Source organism: Xyrauchen texanus, chromosome 10, assembly GCF_025860055.1.
Source record: "Xyrauchen texanus isolate HMW12.3.18 chromosome 10, RBS_HiC_50CHRs, whole genome shotgun sequence".
Lineage (NCBI taxonomy): Eukaryota > Metazoa > Chordata > Actinopteri > Cypriniformes > Catostomidae > Xyrauchen > Xyrauchen texanus.
The window spans coordinates 40,441,782-40,467,409 of record NC_068285.1 but is presented as its reverse complement, the minus strand read 5'-3'; the positions used below and the strand labels follow the sequence as shown (position 1 = coordinate 40,467,409).

Sequence of the window (25,628 nt, the reverse complement as noted above, 5' to 3'; positions counted from 1 at the left end):
ACATGACACCCAGGGAGGGAAAATGGCTAATTGGGCCCAATTTGGACATTTTCACTTAGGGGTGTACTCACTTATGTTGCCAGCGGTTTAGACATTAATGGCTGTGTGTTGAGTTACTTTGAGGGGACAGCAAATGTACACTGTTATACAAGCTGTACACTCACTACTTTACATTGTAGCAAAGTGTCATTTCTTCAGTGTTGTCACATGAAAAGATATAATCAAATATTTTCAAAAATGTGAGGGGTGTACTCACTTTTGTGAGATACTATATATATTAGAGATGCACCGATCGACCGGCCAGGGACCGGAATTAGCAGATTTTCCGCATGCTCGGCCAGGACCGGTAACCGGCCGGTCTGCCTCACATCTTTATGATTCCAGCGCAGGCAATAACGTCACAGCTGCATGTAAACATGTCATTGGCGTGGAAGATCTTCACTGTGAAGAATACATAAAGTTCAAAATGTGTAAAAATTGTAAGGCCAAAGTAAACCGTGGGGGAACCACCACAATAACTTTCGGATCAACAAACCTAATTAGACATTTATAACACCATCACCCAGCTGAAAATGCCTATTTTAAAAAAGAAGCTAAAAAGTGAAAGCGGTTAAAGCTAGCCAGAACTCAGAGACAGTCACAAGTCAGCAGCCTCTCCTATCATTCCTTGGAACGAGCAGCGAAAAGACCAAAGTAATTACGAGGAAAATTATGGAATTCATGGCCCTGGATGACCAGCCGTTCTTCATAGTTGAGGACAGAGGGTTCAGAAATCTGATACATTTCCTCGATACAGAGTAGGAGGTACTTTCCGACGTTGCGTTGTCCGAGTTGTTTAATCTTGTGTCATGTCACACACGCAGCCTGTTATCTGTCAGCATTTGGGTACACAAATCCGGGAGAGGGGAAGTGGGGTGCTGGATGGCAGAGGCAGGCTAAATACTATACAAATTGAGCCATTGTGAATTAATGTGCTGAGTAACATAATTTTCCCCACCGTGTCCGATATTAAAATCAGTGCGACACACTCTATGATTTGTAATTTTGTATGATGTGTCGATTGTGTGAGTAGGATGCGTTTCATTCAAGATCTGGCAACTGGACCACCTTGGAATAATATATTGATTTGATTATTCATATAACGTGGTTTGGGCCATACAAATTACGGGAGTGTTGACAGGTATGGTTACAAGCCGTTCCCGTAGTAGTGCTCAGTTTTACAACTGATATTTGTACATCTAACATAAGTTGAGCGTATTGGACACTTCAGTTTTTCAGATCTTTGGAATTGTTTTGTTAGATGAGTAATTAAGAGAAAAGGGTCCATTTATAAAAATAGTGGGAAATGACATCTGTTATATAAAGCGACTCATTTGCAGTTAATTTTTATTTCTACCTCTTTCTAGTCACAGAGCACTTTATTTTGAGAGTTGTTTAAGTGAGAGAAGATCCTGTAACTTACTGCAGTTTGGGGGCAATTGTAATGTTTAATAATTTATTTTATTATGAAAATAAAATGTAGCATTGAAGAAAGGTACATATGTTTGTATATGTGGTCAATAATAGTTGTTAGAAAGAAAATCGGAATCTGAAAAAAAAATCGGTATCGGCAGGTCACACTTGCAAAAAATCGGAAATCGAAATCGGCCAAGAAAATTGCAATCGGTGCATCTCCAGTATATATATATATATATATATATATAGAGAGAGAGAGAGAGAGAGAGAGAGAGAGAGAGAGAGAGAGAGAGAGAGAGAGAGAAATAGAGAGAAATCTAAGCACGTACAATAGGCCTATTAAAGGCAGCAAATAGTACAATGGTGTATAATATACTTTTTTTTAAAATAAGCATATATTAGAGGCAGCACAGCAAATACTGCAATAATGCAAAAATACTTGTGTGTGATATTTTAAATAATACTTTTTTATTTAAGTAAACATTGATTAAAGGCAGCACAGCAAATACTACAAGAGTCTAATATTTTACTATGCACATTATATTTATTACATATGTTCTTTGTAAAAAAAATAAATAAAAAAAAATTGCATTTCAGTAATGCTTGTTTTTTATTTAAAGGTGCTATATGTAATATTTGTATGGTACTAAATCATAAAAATGACCATAATATGTCATTAGAGAATTAGGAAACATGCTAAGTTGAAATACTGGCTTCTCCGATAACAATGCTACAGCCAGTATATTCTACTTTGTAGTTTCCATTCCGGGCCGGAATTTCTGTTTATGTTTTGGACTGTGTGATCCCGCCCACTGCCCACTCGCCAATAGTATTTCACATCGCCGGGTTGCCAGATTTGACCAAGTTTGCAGACAAACAACACTGCGTGCTGCAGCCATGGAAGCCAGCAAACGAACTGGATCAGAGATACAACCGACATAAAAAGCCTCGCCATCCGTCTAAAAACCACCATGACCAGAGGTGTAGTAAAACAAGGATAAATATTGGAGATGCCTTTGTAAGATGGAGACAGCTTAAAGCTCAGAAATCATTTAAAACGGATGCTGAATTGGCAAATTTGCGTATAAACATTCTGGCAACCTACATGAGCTTCGAGTCTGGGGCCGGGCAGACAACTCTCCAATATTTTGAATTTGGACTGCAGTACCCATTTCAAACGCTTGTTGTCAATCTTACATATAACACCATTAAATAATCATGTTTTTTTTATTTTTTAAATGAATGCTTACAAAACTTTTATAATAGAAAGGGGGTATATAAAAATAAAATAAAAAAAAATAAGATAAATAAATAAACAGTTTAAATATAAATATCAAAACAAGTTTTTATGTATTGACCTTTAAATAATCACGTATTAATGGCAATGTCTGTTAGGCTATCCGTCTCGCGAGATTTGCGTTTGAACTGATATGTGAGAGGAGAGCGAGACGGATGCCAGTGAGTCAGAGAGAAAACTCCTCTCAAAATACAGATTAAGTGATCATGATCTAGAAATAGAGACATAAGAAAAAGCCTGAACACCAAGAGAGCAGAGAATATGCAGACAGTGCGACCTAAAGCAAATAGAGGATGAGAACCTTTTTCTTCTCATATGTCCCAAGTACCACACTGTGAGAGAAAAGTTTTTCCCCAAACTTGAAACACTGAATCCATCATTCTTTGTACTCAGTGATACAGAGAAAAGCCACTATATACTTGCAGAGGAGGACAGCACAGCCGTACTAGCTGCTAAATATGTGTCTGCCTTTCACACTCATAGACATGAGTGTATACATGTATACATTTAATTCATATTGGATATATTCTCTTATTTTGCATATACTATATATATCTTTTTATTCTATTTAATCATTCTTAGTATTTAAATGTATACATGTTATTTTTTCATTAATACTAATTGTATTTATTCATGTATGAATATTTTATTTAAAACAGTTTGCTTTGGCAATCCTATATACTCCCAATTGTCATGCCAATAAAGCTGAACTGAAGACAGACAGACAGACAGACAGACAGAGAGAGAGAGAGAGAGAGAAAAGAAAGAGAACGACAGACAGAGAACGACAGACAGAGAGAGAGAGAGAGAGATAGAGAGAACGAGAACGACAGATACACAGAGAGCGAGAGAGAGAGAGAACGACAGAGACACACAGAGAGAACGACCGAGTTCAGCCCGACAAAACAACTCTTCAAAGTAGCCTTCTTCCCGCACCACACTCGGAATCTTTCGCCTCTGTTGTTACCTGGAATGAAATGCTTTTACGTGGATGACTTGAAAGGTGAGTCGTCGTTATAAACGGCCAGTTTGACGGTTTGGCTAACGGTCGCGCTGAGCTCGAGCCAGGCTCCGTGTCCGAGCCAATGTGAAAGTGGACATTTATACTTTTCTTTAGCAAAGACGAACCCCAAACGCGTCATACTTCATCAAACAACGATATATTCCGTGCTGTACGGCCGCTAACTGACGTTTATTTAAGTAAAATGGTGTTAACGGCCTTGTAGTGGTTCGGTATGAGATGGCCCTACTGTAGGCATGTAGCCAGAGCTATCGCATTGTCCAGTTCTTTCTGTTTGTTCAGTTTAAATTCGCACCTCTTTAACCAGGAAGTCTGTTAAAACGAAACATTTACCGTGCTTGATCACTGAGCTTTAATGTCACTAAACCTTTGATCTGCATTTACACAGATACGGTGTTTTTCAAGCCATTGTTAGTAGATTGGTGACTTATTTTGCAACCGTTAGCACGCAGCGGATAGTTTATCTTTTCTGTCAAACATCGTGCTAGGGGTGTCTGAGACATTATATTAGTCCGACATTGTTCTTGAAGTATTACGTCTTGCTGGTGCATATTGTGCTTTGAATGATTTTCTGTCATGCCTAACTTGCCTGAACAAGAACACAGTCCGATCAGAATAAGATTAGCTTTTTAGGTATGTTAGGAAAGGCCAGTCTCGTATCATCCAGGGTTTTTCTTACGGAGTTTAAAGGGTGATTTGGTGTTGGGGTAAACCTAGATTTTACCGTTAGAGTTTATTGTAGAATTTATAGTGTTGTAATTGTTTGAAAATGAGGCAGCTTGTGTCTGGGATCTTAAAAGGAGGATTTATCTGTTTTATTTATATTCTGGGTTCAGTACAAGTTGAACTCAATTCACAGCATTCGTTTCTTATTTTCTGTAAAAAAGAAAGAAAGAAATAAACAGGCAAAAAATCGAGGTAGCAGCGAGGCACTAACAATTAAAGTGAATGGGGGCAATTTTTTATATTAAAATATTCACTGTTTCAAAGTATAGCCACAAAAAATAAACAATATGTGTTAACATGATCTTAGTATGACACAATTATGAACTAAACTTTTCTTAGTAGTTACATAAAGTTACTCACTAAAACCTAAAACGACTGTAAAAATGACAGTTTTAACAGAATATGGTAATTAATGTAAGCACTTTTATAAAATTATAAGCTTCACGTTTCTGTCTTTAAACACTCCAAAAAATTGTCCCCATTCACTTCCATTGTAAGTGCTTCACTGTATCCACGATTGCTGCTGCTTCTTTTTTCAATTTTGTTTTCTATTTAAAATATATAATTGTAAATATGGAAGTGTTTTATGAATGAAAATATGAAGTTATACTTTAATTATGAAATTAAATAATGAAATATATGCTCTATTATGACAACCACAAAGTTTAAGGCTGCATCGGCATCTTTGAACATAGGGGCTGAGATGGGTCAGAGCAGGCTTAAATTAGTCTGGCTTTTGCATCTTTACACAGAATTTTGAGCAGGCACAGAGTAGTGCTGCAACTCGGCTGTGTAAAGATGCCTAAATCAGTGACTCTGTTAGCCTATATTTTCCAAAAAGTGTGTTTTAAATGGGCTGTTATGCATTGATTGGTTTTGCAAAATAGATCCTTTACTTCAACAAATTATTATTTTTTTTTTTCATTAATTGTAAACCTGGCTGGATTTATGTAGAAACCACACAACAAAAATGCCATGCCATGCAAATAAACAATGAATCAACTTGAAACCAGACAAAAGTGACTGATACTTGTAACCCTCATGCATGCTTGCCATTTAATGCAAAGGAGTCTCTTTTTTTTTTACACACAATGCTTTCCTTAGAATCTGAATATCTTGATGGCCTCCGTCTTTCATTGGTTATTGGACTGGTTTCAGTTGAAGTTTAATGACCTCAAATGAAGCACATTCTAGTTAATAGGTTCTGTTTGAGTGCAGGGCTGGGCGATATGACAATATATATTATGTTGATGATATTAAGTGTCATTTGATAATGTTTTGCTATATTGTGTATATCGCAATAAATTAAAATCCTTGTGTGTGGCCTGGCCGCCCGCCCAAGAGACATTTCGGGCAGCCAAAGTTATTTCAAAGACATTCATCTTGCGTTTGCTACAGTTGGAAGTCAGAAGTTTACATACCCATTAGCCAAATACATTTAAAATTAGTTTTCACAGTTCCTGACTGTGACGAGGATGAGGGCGTGGCCAGGCCGTGAGGGTGCACAGCTGGAGCTGAATCAGCTGATCAGTGGGAGAGCGAGATAAAGGGGAGCCGGAGACACCAGTTCGAGAGAGAAAGAGACACGTGGCAGCGTTGTGTGTGTTTGTTTAATTTGAGTTTTACATTCAACTTTGTTTACTTTTTAGCCGGTTCCTTCCTCCTCCTTGCCCATCCTTTATCTGTTACACTGACATTTAATTGTAGAAAGCATTCCCTGTCTTAGGTCAGTTAGTATCACTACTTTATTTTAAGAATGTGAAATGTCAGAATAATAGTAGAGGGAATTATTTAATTCAGCTTTTATTTTATCATATTCCCAGTGGACTAGAAGTTTATATACAATTTGTTAGTATACAAGGGGCTGCATCTGTAACTGTTGGCAGGCTTCTTGGGTTGGATAGGGGTGTGTGTCGTGGTTCGGTGTTCAGGAACCGTGACACAGGATCGTGGATGTTTGTATCACGATTTCGGTTGCGGTTCGCGTATCGTTACAGCCCTAGTGTTTATACTTGCATACTATTGTTTGTACAGATGAACGTGGTTCTTTCAGACATTTGGAAATTGCTCTAAAGGATGAACCAGAATTTAGGAGGTCCACAATTTTTTTCTGAGGTCTGAAGGCTGGTTTCTTTTGATTTTCCATGATGTCGAGCAAAGAGGCACTGAGTTTGAAGGTAGGCTTTAAAATACAATCACAGATACACCTCCTATCAGAAGCCAATTGCCCAAAGGCTTGACATCATTTAAAATAGTCAATTAAAAGTGAAACAATCTGTCTGTTAACAATTTTTGGAAAAATTACTTGTGTCATCCACAAAGTAGATGTCCTCAACGACTTACCATAACCATAGTTTGTTAATATGAAATCTGTGGAGTTTTAATGACATCAACCTAAGTGTAGGGCTGGGTATCGTTAAAAAATGTTCGATACCGATACCTTGATGATACATTGGTAAAAAAATGTTTTTGGTAAACATGTTAGGGTTAAAAAAGCAAGACACCTTGATTTCAAACCTTGAACTTTATTAACTAAAAGTTCAAATGAAACTGGAAAAAAATGCAGGCGGAAAATTACTTGCACAAATGAAGACATAAAAACAGTTATAAATGTAAAAATAATAATTATAATGATGATAATAATCACTGAAATATAAATCATGGTTCGAGGTGAATGTGTTTTTGTATTATTTTATATAGTTTGTATTATTTTACAGGCTGCAGTGTTGCGTTCACAATAAACCGCTCTGTGGAAATAAAGTGAACTGAACTCAAAGCACCTCTTGAGCTGAGATGTCTGCTGTCATTTGCAGCACTCATAAAAAATACTAATCGTAAGGCAGAAACAAAGAGTGAGATCCTTAGATGTGTGTGTTCCAGGAGACTGCACGCCTCCGTATCAGCGCGTCATATATGCCCATATACGGCTTTTCTGTCATCTGTACTTAATAATATAATAAAGAGTGTTTCTTCAAACGTGTGTCTTTGTGTCTACGGGCAAATTATTTGTAATATTAATTTGATGATGATAATAATAATAGTCAAATAATGATAATAATAATTTAATAGATTAATGGAAAAATTTGCCAGACATGACATGGTCAAAGTTATCAGCTATTGGCGATCACCCTGACTGACCATCATTGATCCCGAGATCATCGTCTGTTTGCTCAACCTGAATGTGCATTTCTCTCTATAAATTAACAAAATGTTCAGACAGTCTCTTGCTGGTTTTTCTGACACATCAGGATCATTACCACATTTTTTTTTTTACTTTGTCAAGTTCAAAAATTAGTTTTTGTTTTTAAAGTAATTAACTGACTGGACTATCTAAAAAATTAGGTGTTACAATATGGATATTTAATATACAAACCAATTTTTATTGCTTTTCTGACAAATGTAACTATATTGTGATCATTATCATGATAAAAACAATTGCTCATATTGTGATATAAGATTTTGGTTATCTCCCACCCCTATTTGAGTGTATGATGTAGTTGTTTGGGCGAAAACTGTTGTGAGGTTGAGACCCATGTGTATTTTCGTTGTTTATGAATTCCCCATGGTTTGTTCTTGACCTTAATCAAAGTCTCCGGCTTGTTTTTCTCTGCACAGTTGGAGAACAATGAATGCTTTATGCTCGGGCTGGAAGTACCAGGCAATCAGGTGGCATACTAAATGAACACTAAACCAAGCTAATAAAGGTTTGTGGGTGTTTTGGGTCAGCCATGCCTTGAACTTGGAAGGTTTGGTGAGGTCTATACATCCCCATACATGTGTAATGATGGGAATTGTAAGGATTCAATTTTGTCTTAAAGGAATAGTTCAACCAAAAATGAAAATTCTCCCATTATTCACTTACCCTCATGCCATCCCAGATGTGTATGACTGTCTTTCTTCAGCAGAACACAAATTAAGATTTTTAGAAGAAGATAAAGCTCTATCGGGTCCATATAAAGCAAATAAACAGGTGCCAGCACTTGGACATTCCAAAAGTCACATTTAGGCAACATAAAAGTAATCCACATGACTCAAGCTGATCTTCTTCACCTTCTGAAGTGATTCTGTGTGCTTTGAGCTATACATACAAAAGAATCGACTCATAAGAGTCATTCATTCGTGAATCAGACTACATGTTTGTGCTTTGCAGTAGAGTTGAAACACTGCCTGAATAGCAGTAAACATTGTCAGTATTTTAATGTTCTGTTCACATCAGAGGAATAACATGATCAATAACTACTAATAGAACTGAAAAAGTCATGGAAATCATACGTTCTGTTTTTTAATAAATTTTTTTTTACCCTTTCCCACGTACGATCAAACCTGTGTGATTACACTAGTCTGTGATCAGACGTGTATGAACAAACCAGTGGGATGTGCATTCCTGCTGCTGTTTACAAACAAAAGAGGGAAGCGGTTGTCATAATGAAGCAGTAGTCATAATGAACAAATAGTCTTACATAACTAACTAAATAAGTAACTTTATTTTTATATGTTACAAAGTTTCAAACAATCACTTAATAAAAGTATTATGCCGTTACCGTCAGAGCACTTTGATGCTATGTTGTGGCCATGTTTTCTGGCATCAAACAAAGAATAAATTAATCAGTCCACTCGAGCCTTCTCCCATTCCGTCCATCACAACCTCTTCCAGGGCTGGGAAAGTGGAAGGGCTATGTTTTTAGAACCTTCTATGCTCGTCCTTTTGTATGCTTCTATGATGAGACAAACTCCGAATCCCATCTTTCATTGCAACAAAAAGATGGCGGCGCGTTTAGCAAATTATCTATCATAATCAATCATTATAAACCTCTAAAAACCACATTATTTGTTTGATAATATAAAATCTGACCTTCAGTGCACCTGCTGTGAAGTGTAAGGTAAGGTATGTTTTAAACAAAACCTAAATAAACAAGCATCTTCATGATCAGAAATGCACAGTGACCTATATTATGATTAAATAAGTCACGTTCTAATTGAGCTGCATTAAGCGTGTGCGCTCGAGGGATGAGCGACCGAGGCAGAGTTTCTCTCAGCCGGGTGCAGTTTCAATCTCTCCCCCTTAGATCAGGACATTCACTCAACTCATAGAAGAGGCACCGACCACACAGAGAAATGCCAGTTTCTGAGTTTATAGTTATTAACATGACCTGCTGCTGTATTATTTGAACTTTAATAAAGACATTTTACTGCATTTAAGATGTTACGCCGGGATGTTTCCTTTAAAGAGCTCCGCCTCCGCTTATTCCAAAATTGTACATGCTTCTGAATGTACTTTTTTTTTTTTAATCATTCTCTAATACTTTGGGATCTACATAAAATAAACTGTGAAAGTTTAGAGTGCATCTGGACTGATCTGTGTAATTCTTCCTCCATCAGGCGTGAATTGCTGCTCTCGCGCGTCATTGTTACAGTTTAATGTGATTTCATGTTATGTTAAACGAGATCAAACGGCTATTCGACAACGAACATTTTTCTCATCAATTTTGTATTTTCGACGATGTCGATAATGTCGACTAAACGTTTCAGCCCTAATGCAAATGATAATATGCTTTTAAACTCACCTGCTTTATTTGCTTGAATAAATCAGGGTGTCTGTCTTTCATGTGCTTTATTAAGTTTGATGTGTTTTCCTCTTTCGTCAGAAAATTGTGAAAGAAGCGTTTACAAATAGGTTTTTGCTGATCTATGATGTTTCCCTTTTCATCAGCCTTAAATGCAAATAATTTCCAAACTTTTTCCACTTTTCATTTCGACATGATTCAGTTGAGACTCCTCAGCAGCAGCTTTGCTTGCGCAATCTTTTGCTTGTTGTGAGCGTTCAAAAGTTCCCAACTCTGATTGGGAACCCGGTAGACTCGGTACCCCGGTACCTTCAGAAATTCTGGTATCGTAAATAATTTTTTGTTTGAGTACCGACTTGGTACCAGTATTTTTGACAACACTAACCTCCAATATGTGCTTACACAGTACATTTTCTAAGAAAAAGGGATGTTTTCGGTAACATTGTAAAATAGTAGTCATTGCTATATTAACAAATGTATTAGCCTTCCTGCCTCTGTGATCGGTTGGATATTTAAGCAATGCTTCTTGTTTATTAATGTGGTTAGTGAAATAATTGTGTGAGGTCAGGGCCTCATTAAAGCGACAGCATCATTTGTGCATGCAGCCATCATCGGCCCCCACATTACAGCAGTTCCGTATTGCTGCAACTTGTCTTAAGACTAGTTACTCTTTAACCTCTTATTACCACTTTCATTACTTCTTTAAATTCAATAGCCAAGAAGTCCTTAATGTGCAGATTCAAAACATTTCTGTTTTTTTCCTTCTATTTGGCTGACGATTGCTGTAAATAGCATATGTTTCTCTGTCAAGATAAGTCTAAGCTGCATTGAGGTTATGGTTATCTTTACATTTTATTCTGTTAATACTGCTGTAGAGGTGTTTCATTTACAGCTGTGGTGGCTCTATGGAGAAATGTGTTTTGTTAAAGGAAGTTTATGCACGGTGTCTTTACTAAGCCATTTCCTTCATTCAGCCATTTTAATCTGGTAGGGCCTCAGTGTGTGTGTTCTGTTTTATCAACTGGTGTCAAGGTAATTTTAGTGGATGTATGAAGTCAGTTTCCCTCAAGTTCACACAGGTAACCACAGATTAGCAGAGTAACCACTGTTGTAATTCACCTTCACATTACTACAATACCTATGGATATGTTCCACAAAAGTGTCAATAACTTTTGCTTGAAAATTGTGTTCCTGCTAAAGGCTATTTGTGTAACCCTTAAAAGGGCAATAAAATAGAGATACCTCAAAAAGAATTTATTGTTTTCCAAAACATACATCACCAAGTTTTTCTTCAGAATATTTATTTAAATGTTTTATTTCACAGCTTGTATAAATAAGAACATTTGCCTTAATTTCTTTAAAATGCCAATGTTTCTTATAGCCTAGATAAATATGGCCAGATTTTTTATACAGTCACATGCCCTTAGTATTTTAAATATTTTTTTCACAAAGATATGGCCCAATCATTCATTGCTCCTTTCCCCAGCCTCTTCCCCCAGGAAATTAAATCCTATTAAGGATTAAACACTAGTGGCCAAACAATATCCAGAGAACAGGGTGCCTGATAGGCTAATACGATGCAGATATATCACACAATTTAATATAGTAAAAAAACAAACATGCTAAAAATAGTAATAATAAACTATTATTTAGATCTATATTTACTCAATTTCACAACAAAATAATAATATTGTATTCTAAATGGTTTACAATTTTTGTAATTTATTTGCCCATGAAGAAATGTTTAATATATTAGGAAGGAAATAACAGTACACACAGTAGTCCAGCAACCATGGATGGCATGTCCGTGTTAGCAGTCGCATTTCCTCCAAAAAATGACCACTAAATAAACCGTGACTGGTCGTTTCCATGTCTCCGTTGCTTCACATGCAAGCAACAGATTTTCATCTCCCTCTGACTTTTTTAAATTATCGTATCGGCCGACACATTTTCCCATTTGGCCGATTTATCACCTGTGATATATTGGTTGACCACTATTAAACACCACTTTTTATTAAAGGGGTCATGACATGAGAAACCAAATTTGCCTTGATCTTTTGGTATATAAGAGGTCTTTGTATCATTAAAACGTCCTGCAAGTTTAATATTTTAAGACGTCCTCCCCATTCTAAACGAATCATTTATTTAATCAAGCTCAAAATACAGCTCGTTCTGGATTCATGGTTAGAAGTGACGTGTCGGTTAGAAGTGACGTAACAGCGTTTGCATATGACCGCCTCCAGCACAAGATAACTACGCTTTAAGCGCAAGACAGCTACGCTCATTTCAGTATCGCCGTCGCCTCACAAGTGTTCAGTCGATGGACAGCGAGCTCTGACAGAGACTACTTGTGCACAGGAAAATTACGATGCCACACAGATGTGCTGTTCCTGGCTGTGGTCAAACAAAACCTCTGAATAAGCTGCCGAAAGATCCAGACGTCAGGGAAAAATGGATGCAGTTTATTTTTTGCGGACGTCCCAGTCACGGCAGTGTTAACTTAAGCGTTTGTTCTGTACATTTTAAGGATGACTGTTTTGAGAACAAATCTCAATATGATGCTTTCTTTGCCAGAAAACTGTTGCTCAAAGATAAGTCCGTGCCGACTATTCTGGGAACAACGACAACGCAAACTGTAAGTAGGCCTAATCTATTTTAAACTTTAAACTACTTTTTAAAGCGCAATTTCATTCATTATGAATAATCACAGTGTTTTTACTTAGTTTACTTGCATATTGTTCTGGCTGGAAGCGTCAATAATTGATACATAGGCACTGACGTTAGCCAATCATAACAGTGGGCGTTAACACTGAAGTCTTAAATGGAAAACGCCCCCAAAACAGACTGTTTGAATCAGAGGATGAGAAACAGGGTGGGAAAAGGTCATAAATCACTAGATTTTAAAAGTTTTTCTTAAAAAAAAATATATTAATACTATAATTGCACCTAAGGGAACATAATAATACAATAAAAAAAACCATGTCATGACCCCTTTAATATATTATATAATGCATAGCCACATTATTTTTTTGGACTGCTGTATATGATGCTGAATTTATCCATGAAGTCACTTTATGACTTAAATTTGCACGACAACTGTTATTTACTGAAAGCTGCAGATAAGTCTGTTTCCAAAACTTTCACTATTGAGTGATGCACTATATGTGGAGACCAGGGGAATGTGACAAAGTGAAGAGCTGTTATGAATGGGGCTTGACTGCTTGTTAAGTAAATGGTGTATAGACACTCCAGACATGGTGTCTTTATCTCAAATTGTTTTAATTACATTTGAAAGTGAAGTTTTGCATAATTTATGCATGCCTGCTCTCAAACACATGGTGTATGCTTTCAGCTTCCCCTTCCCAGCAGATAATGTGTACAGTAGCCATATATAGAAAGGCTTTGTTTAGCTCATCAGTTGGAGCTAATTCTAAGTGCTGAATGACCCGAGGAAGCCAGCTGAACTGGCAGTGTCTGGATTAGATTCACTCACTGTTGACGTCTTGATCTCCATCCTTCATTCAATAACTGTGAGAATTAGCCACTCCACCTACACAAGTGTAAAAACTTAATTTAACCATCTGAAGTTTATTAGTCCCGCTTTGTACCAAGATACAATGTAGTAGCCTATTTTTTTATGTGATATCATCGCCAAGGATGGTAACAAAAAGTAGCTGAAAACATAGTGATTACTAGGGCTGTGTAAAAATATAGCTTGCCTAGATTTTCAGATTAATTGCAATCTTCACTTAATTTTTCTCCCCAATTTGGAATGCCCAATTCCCAATGCACTAAGTTCTCGTGGTGGCGTAGTGACTCGCCTCACCTCCGGGCGGCGTAGGACGAATCTTAGTTGCCTCCGCGTCTGAGACGTTAATCCACGCAGCTTATCACGTGGCTTGAGCGTGTTACTATGGAGACATAGTGCATGTGGAGGCTTCACGCCATCCACCGTGGCATCCACACACAATTTACCATGCACCCCACCAAGAGCGAACAACATTATAGTGAACATGAGGATGTTATCCCATGTGACTCTACCCTCCCTAGCAACCGGGTTTGAACTCGCGAACTCCAGGGGGTGGTAGTCAGCGTCTTTACACACTGCCTCCAATATCAATTGTGAAAATCTAAAGACTATTCTTTTAGGGTACTTTAAAGTTTACTTCAGTTTTGGTCGTGTTGATTATTATGTCTGTTTTGAACTGTGTAGTTTGGGTACATGTTAATTTTACTTAAATATTTTTGTAATGTACCAACTTTGAATGTTCCCTGTATTATTTACAGCATTAGCAGAAAGAGAGTTTATTTTTTTATGCAAGCATAATGGATTATAACTAAAATATACCCAAATGTATCAAATTGTATCCATGGCTCCGCCATTATCCACCTTTAATGTGAGCTAGTGATTGACTGATATGCTATTTTTTATTTTTTATTTATCTATTATATAATTATTGTATTTTGATAGTGTATTTTTTCCACTTGTTCATACTTCTGGCAGTGCAGTAAAGAAAAAAATATATTCCCATTCAAGATATTTGCCCTAAAAGCAAGTCTAAATATCTTATAAGGTAAATTTATCTTGTTTTAAGGATTTTCAATATTTTTAATATTTAAATATTAAAATTAATTAATTCAAAATTCTCAGATAATTTTTTCTTCTGCAGTATAGCTGCTAAAGTAAATGTGCATAAGGAGTTTTAGATATTTATATTGGAAAACAAACTATAATATTTTAAAAATATTTTGCATTATATAATGGGCTACACCAGTGGTTCCCAACCTTTTTCCTTGGGGGCCCCCCCTATGGACATATTTAACAATCCGTGACCCCTCCCCCCATATATATATATATATTAATGCTATGCACATAAACACACACACACACTGTGTATAGTAACTAAATTTAGTTTTAAGTTTTTAATGACATTTTATTACATGAATACACAGGAAATGTTCCTTTCAACTTCAAATGTTTCCTTTTAGGCTAATATTTTCATTTTTACACAACTAGTAAAACGCAGTTGTTTCTCTTTTTTCAGGATTTTGTGTATAAACATAGAATACTGAATGTTATGACGTAATGTTAAATATGCACGGTAGAATGCTGTATGTAGCCTACTTATATGCATGCATGCACAGATCCTTATTTTTTACAAGGCTAATCATAATGTCTTTTCATCTTGCTTGGTTTCATGCTGTCGTTTGCCAGTTTTTCATCACAAAAGACACATTCTGGCCGAGACTTGTCTTGGCCTTCAATAAAACCAAAATGTATGTAGGTTTTGTCATAGTGTCTTAACTTTTTCTTTGCCTCTGATGAAGAATCACCGCATTTACGTTTCTCTGCCATTTTCCTTTTCATTTTGCCGTTACTATGACAACAAGCACATTGGGCAAGTGACGGTGTGCTGCAGTAAAATTTTAATAATTATTTTATATAAGAGATAATTTTTGACTGCCTTATCTTGGCATTGTAAGCATATGATTTTTTTTTTTTTTATTTGAAAAAATATTTTTATATAAAATTATTAGTGGAACATTTTATGTATCTTTATTCACCTCAAAGCATATCCGCTCCCGCGCCCCGCCCTGTGAACTCTGGCGCCCCCCCTCAGGGGGGCACGGACCCCAGGTTGGGAACCAATGGGCTACACCATACACCCTCTCAACTTTTTGTTCACTTGATTTAGATTCATTTTTAACTCACAAAAAACAAACACTTTCTTTTTATAGAGCTGCATACCGCCGATTTTCTTCACCATAAGATACGCACCATGATACTCGTATTCAGTATGTCGCGAGCAATCATTATAAACAAAATCTAGCTGCAGCAAGCATGCGCCAGTGATGAGCGGCTCCTCGAAAGACCGTGTATCAGCCGGAAGAAGTTTGAAACTCTCTTGTGCTGTTTTTCACGCAACTCGTATAGTAGCTCTGACCGCATAGAGAAATGCCAGTTTCTGAGTTTATTTATACTGCCCGCTTCCTTATTATTTGAACTTTAATAAAGGATGCATTAAATGCAGAATATAACGGCACAGCCCTGCCTTTTTAGATGCTCTGACATGCAAGTTTTGCTCAAGCGGAACACCAGGTATTGCTCCGCTTTATTTCACAACGACACTGCATTTACTTATTTTTGCGCAAGCATTAAAATTACAGCCGCATGTAAACATGTCATTGCCGTGGAAGATCTTCACTGTGAGTGAAGAATACATAAAGGCTAAAGTAAACCGTGGGGGAAGCACCACAATAACGTTCGGAACAACAAAGCTAATTAGATACTTAAAACACCACCCAGCTGAAAATGCCCATTTTAAAAAAGAAGCTAAAAAAGGCAAAGCGGCTAAAGCTAGCCAGAGCTCAGAGCCAGCCACAAGTCAGCAACCTCTCCTATCAGTCCTTGGTATGAGCAGCAAAAAGACCAAAGCAATTACGAGGAAAATTTCCTCTGTATCAAGGAAATCCCTTACTCTGTATAGAGTAATTGGTACTTTTAGTTGTTTATTCTCGTGTCATGTCTGTTATCTGTCAACATTTGGGTACACAAATCCGGGAGGGGAAGGGGGGTGCTGGATGGCAGAGGCAGGCTAAATACATACAAATTGTGCCGCTGTGATTTAATGTGCTGAGTAACATAATTTTCCCCACCGTGTCCGATATTAAAATCAGTGCGACACACATTGCAAAAGGCGTGGGTATTGTTGATATGGCTTCGGGATATTAAATTGTTCCGTCCAGGTGTGTGTGTGTGTGTGTGTGTGTGTGTGTGTGTGTGTGTGTGTGTGTGAGTGATATTTATTTTTTTCTCCGCCGGAGCACCACCAATCTACCAGTGATGCTTGATTCAACTTCCCACGTCTACTGCCTGTGCAGATCTCAACAGAGCAGCTGGGTTTTGGTTGCCAGGTTGAGGTCCCAAATTATTAGAAATTTGTATGATGTGTTGATTGTATGAGTAGGATGCATTTGATACAAGATCTGGCAACTGGACCACCTTGGAATAATATATTGATGTGATTATTCATAACAAGGGAGGGGGGCGTGAGATGGGTGTAAAATACAGGAAACTCCTGGGAAAACCGGGAGTGTTGACGAGTATGGTTACAAGCCGATCCCGAAGCAGCAATCAGTTTTACGTCTGATATTTGGACATCTAACTAAAGTTTAATGTCAATGTTGAGCGTATTGGACACTTCAGTTTTGTTCATAGGCTTGTAATCTTTGGAATTGTTTTGTTAAATGAGTAAAAAAGGGAAAAAGGGTCCATTTATAAAAATAGTGGGAAATGACATCTGTTATATAAAGCGACTCATTTGCAGTTAATTTTTATTTCTACCTCTTTCCAGTCACAGAGCACTTTATTTTGAGAGTTGTTTAAGTGAGAGAAGATCCTGTAACTTACTGCAGTTTGGGGGAAATCTTTAATAATTTATTTTATTATGAAAATAAAATGTAGCATTGAAGAAAGGTAGATTTGGTTTGTATATGCGGTCAATAATAGTTCTTAGAAAGAAAATCGGAATCGGAAAAAATTGGTATTGGCAGGTCACAAATTGCAATCGGTGCATCTCTAAGAAAAATGTAATCTGCAAACTGTGTTGCACGACGATAATCACAATTAATACAAGCTATTTGTTTCATCTCCTCAAAATAAAGCATGCAAAATAATATTATGAAAGCCAAAAGATGCGCCCTGCATTAAATCTGTAATCTTTTTCGAGACATGTTTATTTAATATTTATTTTCTGCAAGAAGTTTTTTTTTTTTTTTTTTTTTGGGGGGTGTTTTTGTTTTTTACTTGTGCATTATTTTCTATATTTTGGAAACAACTTGTGTTTCTTGAGGAAATGTAATAATAATATTAATATTGGTCAGCAACATATCAAATTAAAATGAGGCATAATGTGATATTTAGCATTATGGTAAGAATGATTTACAGTAAACCAAGTTCAGTTTTATAAGAGTAATTTGGAAGTATTTAATTCATTGACAGAATTATCAAAAAATAGATTTTCCAACCATAATATACTGTTTTGCGATATACTTCGTTATCGTGATATAAAATTACTCCTATTGTGATATAAATTTAAGAGTGCTGGAGAGGTCTACTAATTTAGTTAGGAGTAATGACTTATGTGGAGACAACACACTCCACAACAATGAAAGAATGTGTTGGACTTGTAATAGTGGAATTTGGGCAAATGTGTTCCATATCAGCTAAATGAAATATATATATATATATATATATGATTTAATTGCAGCACATTTTTACATTTAATGAATGCATTGAAACGCATTGTGAATTAAGCATATGAGAAATTTAATTGGTTACATATCTATGCTTTCAGTGGGCTGCAACAACTAATTAATAAAATCTAAATATCACTAAAATGATAAATCAATAATTCAAATAATCAACAATGTATTCAGTTATTAGTTTGCTCTGCAACCTCCATCAGTGATGGCATTTTACGGTAGTGAAAAATTGTTTAGATGGGGAAAAAAAGACATTTGAAATATTGTACAGATCTACATCTGAAAAGAGCCCAACCCAAGTACAATATAAAAATGCTTGATAAACTCATGGTTTTGTGTGGGGTGTCAGGTGCTTTAACAGTTTCCTTCTACAGTATTATGTGCTTGAGAGATGTCTAACCCCAGCTCATAAATAGGGGTGCACAATATATCAGCTGGCGATTATATTATTGGCTAATAACTGGGAAAATCAAAATATTATTATTGCGGCAATAATGGAATTACCGGCAATATTTTCAACCTTTAATTTGTTACGGTTTAGTTGCGGCTGAAATTCTCTGATTGTCTGCGCAGTCTTTCCTTCAGGCAGAGACTCGGGCAGTCTCAAGCGACAGCGTGCGCATGCACAGTGTGTAAGTGTGAGTGATAGCCAAGCTTATGTTGCTCTGTGAGGATTATTTCAACATCTCTCTGCACCTTGTAACATTGTTTTGGTGTCTGCTATAAGCAACGAAGTTATTTCCCATATTCTGTTTGTATTATGTGGCAATAAACGAAATGTGACAAAAATATGTACAGTTGAAGTCAGAAGTTTACATACACCTTAGCCAAATATATTTAATCTCCGTTTTTCACAATTCCTGACATTTAATCGTAGAAAACTTTCCCTGTCTTAGGTCAGTTAGTATCACTACTTTATTTTAAGTAGTCAGAATAATAGTAGAGAGAATTATTTATTTCAGCTTTTATTTCTTTCATCACATTCCCAGTGGGTCAGAAGTTTACATACACTTTGTTAGTATTTGGTTGCATTGCCTTTAAATTGTTTAACTTGGTTCAAATATTTTGGGTAGCCTTCCACAAGCTTCTCACAATAAGTTGAATTTTGGCCCGTTCCTCCAGACAGAACTGGTGTAACTGAGTCAGGTTTGTAGACTTCCTTGCTCGCACACACTTTTTCAGTTCTGCCGCTATTATATTGAGGTCAGGGCTTTGTGATGAGTACTCCAATACCTTGACTTTCCTTAACCATTTTGCCATAACTTTGGAGGTATGCTTGGGGTCATTGTCCATTTGGAAGACCCATTTGCGACCAAGCTTTGATATCCTGGCTGATATCTTGAAATGTTGCTTCAATATACACACATAATTTTCCTTCCTCATGACGCCATCTATTTAGTAAATTGCACCAATCCCTCCTGCAGCAAAGCAAACTGTATTCTGGCTTTTTATAGCAGTTTTGGAGCAGTGGCTTCTTCCTTGCTGAGCATCCTTTAAGGTTATGTCGATATAGGACAAATTTTTCTGTGGATATAGAAACTTGTCTACCTGTTTCCTCCAGCACCTGGACCACAAGATCCTTTACTGTTGTTCTGGGATTCATTTGCACTTTTCACACAAAACTACATTCATCTATCTATATGAGACTGTATGAGTCTCCTTCCTGAGAGGTATGATGGCTGCGTGGTCCCATGGTGTTTATACTTAAGTACTATTGTTTGTACAGATGAACGTGGTACCTTAAGGTGTTTGGAAATTGCTTCCAAGGATGAACCAGAATTGTGGATGTTCAAAATGTATTTTTCTAAGGTCTTGGCTGATTCCTTTTGATTTTCCCATGATGTCAAGTAAAGAGGCACTAAGTTTAAAGATAGGCCTTAAAATACATCCACAGATACACCTCCAATTCAGTACACATCCTATTAGAAGCTAATTGTCTAAAGGCTTGACATAATGTTCTGGAATTGTCCAATCTGCTTAAACGCACAGTTAACTTTGTATTTTTACCCACTGGAATTGTGATATAGTCAATTAAAAGTGAAACAATCTGTCTGTAAACAATTGTTGGAAAAATTACTCGTCATGCACAAAGTAGATGTCCTAAACTACTTGCCAGAACTATAGTTTGCTATTATGAAATCTGTGGATTGGTTAAAAATTTTTTGAATGACTTCAACCTAAGTGTATGTAAACTTCGGACATCAACTGTATAATAAATAATCGCACAGATCTCACATTCAGCATGGCTGATGCAACGGAAATATAAAATTTACATACAGAGTTGCGCATAGAAGTTGTAACAACAGGAACTACACCAACAAAACATTTCCATGATTTTATTGTGGGTTTTAGATACTGCAATTTTCTCAACCTCAAACCTGTTGATACCTAGCCCTGTTAACAGTTGTATTTTTAAAATATTTTGCTACAAAGCAGAACTAAAATGTTTTGTAGGGAATGAATCTGTGGATCTTTTTTTTGGATAACATAAACTTTCTGCTTCTAAAATAAATCACGCTTCACGTTTGGGCACTACAGGAAATCCGAATGCAGTATGATATTAAAGTGTTTTGATATCATAAAAAAGTGAGTGTTTTGTCATGTTACAACACTATTCATAGAAAAAAGGTACCGTGTTACTGGAAAAACTGGACTGTTTTTGAAAACAGCTGCACTTCTGTCATGCTACTAAAAAATAGGTTAGATTATAGCATTGCTACTTTTAGTAATTTAGTCCCTGACACTGCCTGATAGGCTGTTGATGTTTAACACCACTATTCTTTCTGTCCTGTATGTAAACGCACGGAGTGCTAGCTATTTTTGTTTTATGTCTCTGCACAAGCACCGCCTGCTAGCCAGAGGTCATTTTGCTTTGTAAATATTACATAAAGGCCATTGAACACCATGGTGCTGTCTGTAGCTCCACCTGTCCTTGTAAATTATGCTTTGTTCTTCCCTGGTTAGATTGGAATGGAAATGTTTAAATTGCACTTGAATAAACCTTTTATATTAGTTGCTAAGCTGACACCAGTTTTGAAGCCAGCTCAGGGTTTTTGGTTTTCCTGTCAGATGTAATATCTGATCAAAAGTTTGTGTCTAGTATAAATAATGTGAATATTGTCTCCATATATGGTGAAAATGTAAGTGATGACAGAACAGTAGACCAGACTGTAAGAGTAGACCAAATATACATTGTCGCAGTGAGGAAGTATGTCCTCCCTGAAAAATGCTACCGGAAATTGCTCTTAATAGCTTATTACAGAAGTGTGTGTGTGTGTGTGTGTGTGTGTGTGTGTGTTCTGAAGCAGCAGGGACAGTGGTGAGCACTTTGGCAATAAATTGAGCACTCTGCTGCTGGCATAATCAGCAATTGTGCTTATGAAGAAGAAAAGCCTATTTGGTCTCTTGGTGAACATGCACAAACACAGAGAAGCTGAACTAAGCCTCACAAAATGCCTGGCTGCTGACATCATTTCTTGGATCTCAGATGGCTGGGAAAGGGGGTGAAAGGCAGAAAAATGGGAGGGATCCTTGAAAACTATATGTTGCTGATGTTTTCGCTCTGACTGTTGGAGAGTGTTGATGGCTCTTTACCATTTGCTTTGGGTAGAGGGATTCAAACAGTTCTTAGCTACAGTAGTTAGGCTATTTTGCATGGCTTCTTGGAGTCAGGCATTTACTCTACTGTCCCAATAACTCTCCCAATGTCTCGCTTACATGAGCTACTTTTTGTGATGCTGGCTGCTGTTTTAAATGAGTGAAATGGCTTCCAGATGTGAGAGATGTAGTACATCTAGATATAGCAAATTTAAATGGGGCCTTCAGCATTACATTTTTTTAATTAACTTGATTTGCTATCTACAGGTGGCAAAACTTTGGTCAAGTTTTTAGGCTCTATGTAACAAACATTTGATGTGCTGTTGGTTAAACCATTGGAGCGATTTGTTGGTGTACTTAAAAAAAAAAAAAAAAAAGTTAAATGCATTAAATTAGTTTTTATATTGGTTGGATAGTGAAAGAGAGTGCTTTGGTATGGTGGAAAAAATTAAATGAAATGTTATTGTGTATTAGAATTATCCAAAAATGTTGTCTTGTCATTTTGTCTTCTCTTAAAAACAAATTCGGGTCTAGGGTACTTTTTTTGGGTTGGCAAGCCGAATAATGTTAATAAAACGTTGTGTTGTGAATATGACCTGTCCGCTGTTCAACTAAAGCCCTATTCAGACTTTTCCAGACACATGTCTGTTAAGTAATCATTACTGCTAGGGATGGGACAATATGATCCTCTCACAATTCAGTTCGATATACAAAATGAGGTCCATGATTCGATATGATAACACTTAAATGTATAGCAGAAATTGTTATTTTTGGAAACATGCACATTCATATATATATATATATATATTATTTATTTATTATAATTTGTTATAATTGATTATAATAATCACATTTGAACTTTTTAAAAAGTAAAACAATTGTTCTATCAATTAATATTATTTCTTTAAATTATATATATATATATATGTCACTTTAAGAGTTTAACGTGCATCTTACACAGGTGTTACGGCTCATTTATTCATGTGAGAGAAGTCCCGTTTTTAGCGCATCGGTGCTATTTGTGATTTTAAAATTTATATTTCTTTTTAATTTAACTGACTGTAAAGAACAGAGGATATTAAAAGACACATAATAAAATGAAAGTGGGGTGCGGGATTTCATCTTTGGCACATATTAGTCTGAAGAAATAGTCCGTTTTAATTTCAAGCACTCTTTAACAAAAGGTGAATTTCCACGTATTCCAGTACTTGCATTTCTAAGAGCTAAATTCAGACACTCTGAGCACTTAAGGACCTTGTGCGAACCCAGTAAACAGTGTAGAAATAAGTTATGATGTTTGATAGGTCATTTAATTTATTATCACATGGACAGAAAACAATGTTTCAAATATCGAGTTTTGCCTAGATGTCTTTTTTTTTTTTTTTTTGTTTTGCGATATATTGTCCCATCCCTAATTACTGTGGATGTTTGTAATTTATACTGTGGATTCACTCTGGATAATTGATGTCTAGAATTCACAGTGTGGTGACTGCATTTACACACTGCCATCATTTTAACTGACCTATCAGAAAATGTATTTAGCTGTGTTGGTTAATTATGCAGGAAATGTTAAACATGAGCATATACTGTATCGGATATTATTAGAAGAAATAGTTTGGGATGTCTAGCAAAATACAACACAACTGGTGATTTAAAAATATGAAAATGTATTCATGTCTGGGTTTTTTCTGGGTCAGTAATGGTCTTCTGTGGTGACTGATGTGTACATAAGAATGATTGTTTTATTGCATAATTGCAGTTAATATATACTGTATAACTTAAACACAGACATGAGGAGGCCTTGTTTGCCTTGAGATATTCCTGAAGATTACTTCAATTATTAAGAGCCTGATGAAAGGAAAATAACATCTGTTATGGAGGAGGAAACAAACATTTCCACTAGCACAGTCCAAACACACAAAGTGTTCTTTTTATGGGAACAGTCAGAATAATTATAACTAGTCTTACTGAATACATTTCTGAAAATATTTTAGCTGAAAATTATTCACAAAAAAGTATCCTAAACACATGTAGAAACTAACTACAACTGCCACTGTGGTATTAAAGGGAAATAGATTCCACCTATTAGATTAGCATATTTCATATGAAACTGCAAATTTGGTCAAAATATCACAGTTACTGCTTCAAAATCTTGATATATTTGAGTAAGGGTGAAGATGTGTATTTGAAAAAACTTTTATTTTGGTGTATGGCAAAATAATGAAGCAGAGAGGATCCCTTGCGTGAGTGGTTTGATGATGGCTTGCACGAGTCGCGCCACACTCGCTCAAACCAGGCTTCAGTCGTGCTGCACATGCGCGTCTCGGAAGAATATTTAGCACGTATAAAGCACAGAACGTGAAATTAATATAATACATTTTCCATGCAGGAAAAACCTGCATGTATTATTTTCGCGTGTGTAATTTTATTTTTCCGTCTGGAACGAAATGCAAGACTTTTCTAATTTTCCTAACCAAAAGAAACCACACTTGTTTCTTTCTATTTTACAAGGGTAGATAAACACTGCGCTGCATGCTTGAGAAAGACATGCACCAGTCCAAATACACAGCCAGCGTTATCTGAAGCTGTCAAGCTTTGTCTTCTCATTGGCATCAACTTCAGACACTTTGACAAACAACTAAAGGATGTGCAGATTTACTAGCTTTTTACCAGCATGCCAATTTATGTGTGAATTATGTATCCTGGGGTAATTTTTACTGCTGTATGATGGAAGGTAAAAGATGCTGTAATGAGGGATGATCCAAAATTTTGTCTGAAAGAGGGAAAAAAAGCTGAAAATGTTGGCCAAAATTTAACAGAAACTGTTACTTTAAAACCCAGTAACAGAGACACTGAAATGGGGAAAAAAAGCAGTGTTTTTGTTGTTGATGAAGCGATTGCTCTCTTGGTTATAAGTGCATTAATAAAGTGTTTTTTCATGCTTGTGCAGAGGCTGTCAGACTGTTTAGTTTGAGCCTCTAACACAGCGGTTAAATATCCCCACCAAATGTTTGAACCTGATCTTTATCGATGTCTTGCGCAAATTCACACTTGTCTTCTGAAACTGGATCTGTAAGTGACACGTAACAGACCAACCTTGTTTATATTTCCACAGAACAATATTGACAACATGTATAATGAACAGATACAAGGAAAACTATTAGAATAGGCAGATATGCATTTGTCATTTGCTCTTTGTTGGGTAAAGATTTGCTTATATTAGGCAAATGTAAATTTGTTATATATAGAGACTTGAGTGCAGTATTTAAAGTTGTTTAAGGGAATAAAATCACAGAAACACTCACGGGCAGAGCCAGGAGTTTCTCAAACGGGTGGCCAGGCAGGGGCAAGCGATCAGTCTGTGGTGGAGCAGAAATGTAAATAAACTGATCCAGTGTTCAGGTGGACTCCCTGATACCCTTTCTGTAAAGATACCCCTCATAGGAACAGGGGACATCTCCACTTTTGTTTTGAACATCTTGAATGTTTGACATTTTCTTCATAAAGGTATCCATACTGAAATATAAAAAACACAAGCTTTTGTTATTTTTAGTCTGGCTTTTATGGTGCAGCTGATATTCCAGCTGAACTTGGGGTGCGAGTTCCATCTGTCAGTGTCTAATGAGGCTTGGCTTCATCAGTGTAATGCCACGGAAAGCAGTACTGATCCTTCACTGGGCTTCAAAGCTTACTAATATGCCAT

The 25,628-nt window shown here is 36.5% G+C and overlaps 1 protein-coding gene across 1 annotated transcript in view; it reads left to right on the top strand.

The window, feature by feature from the left end:
- The first annotated feature begins 3,583 nt into the window (after positions 1-3,583).
- LOC127650525 (E3 ubiquitin-protein ligase RNF19A-like) overlaps positions 3,584-25,628 on the top strand; it is a 59,334-nt gene continuing 37,289 nt past the window's right edge. Inside the window, exon 1 of the mRNA XM_052135985.1 lies at positions 3,584-3,755. Coding sequence (XP_051991945.1) covers positions 3,725-3,755 — 31 coding nt within the window. The 5' untranslated portion in view covers positions 3,584-3,724. The remainder of the gene's footprint in view (positions 3,756-25,628) is intronic.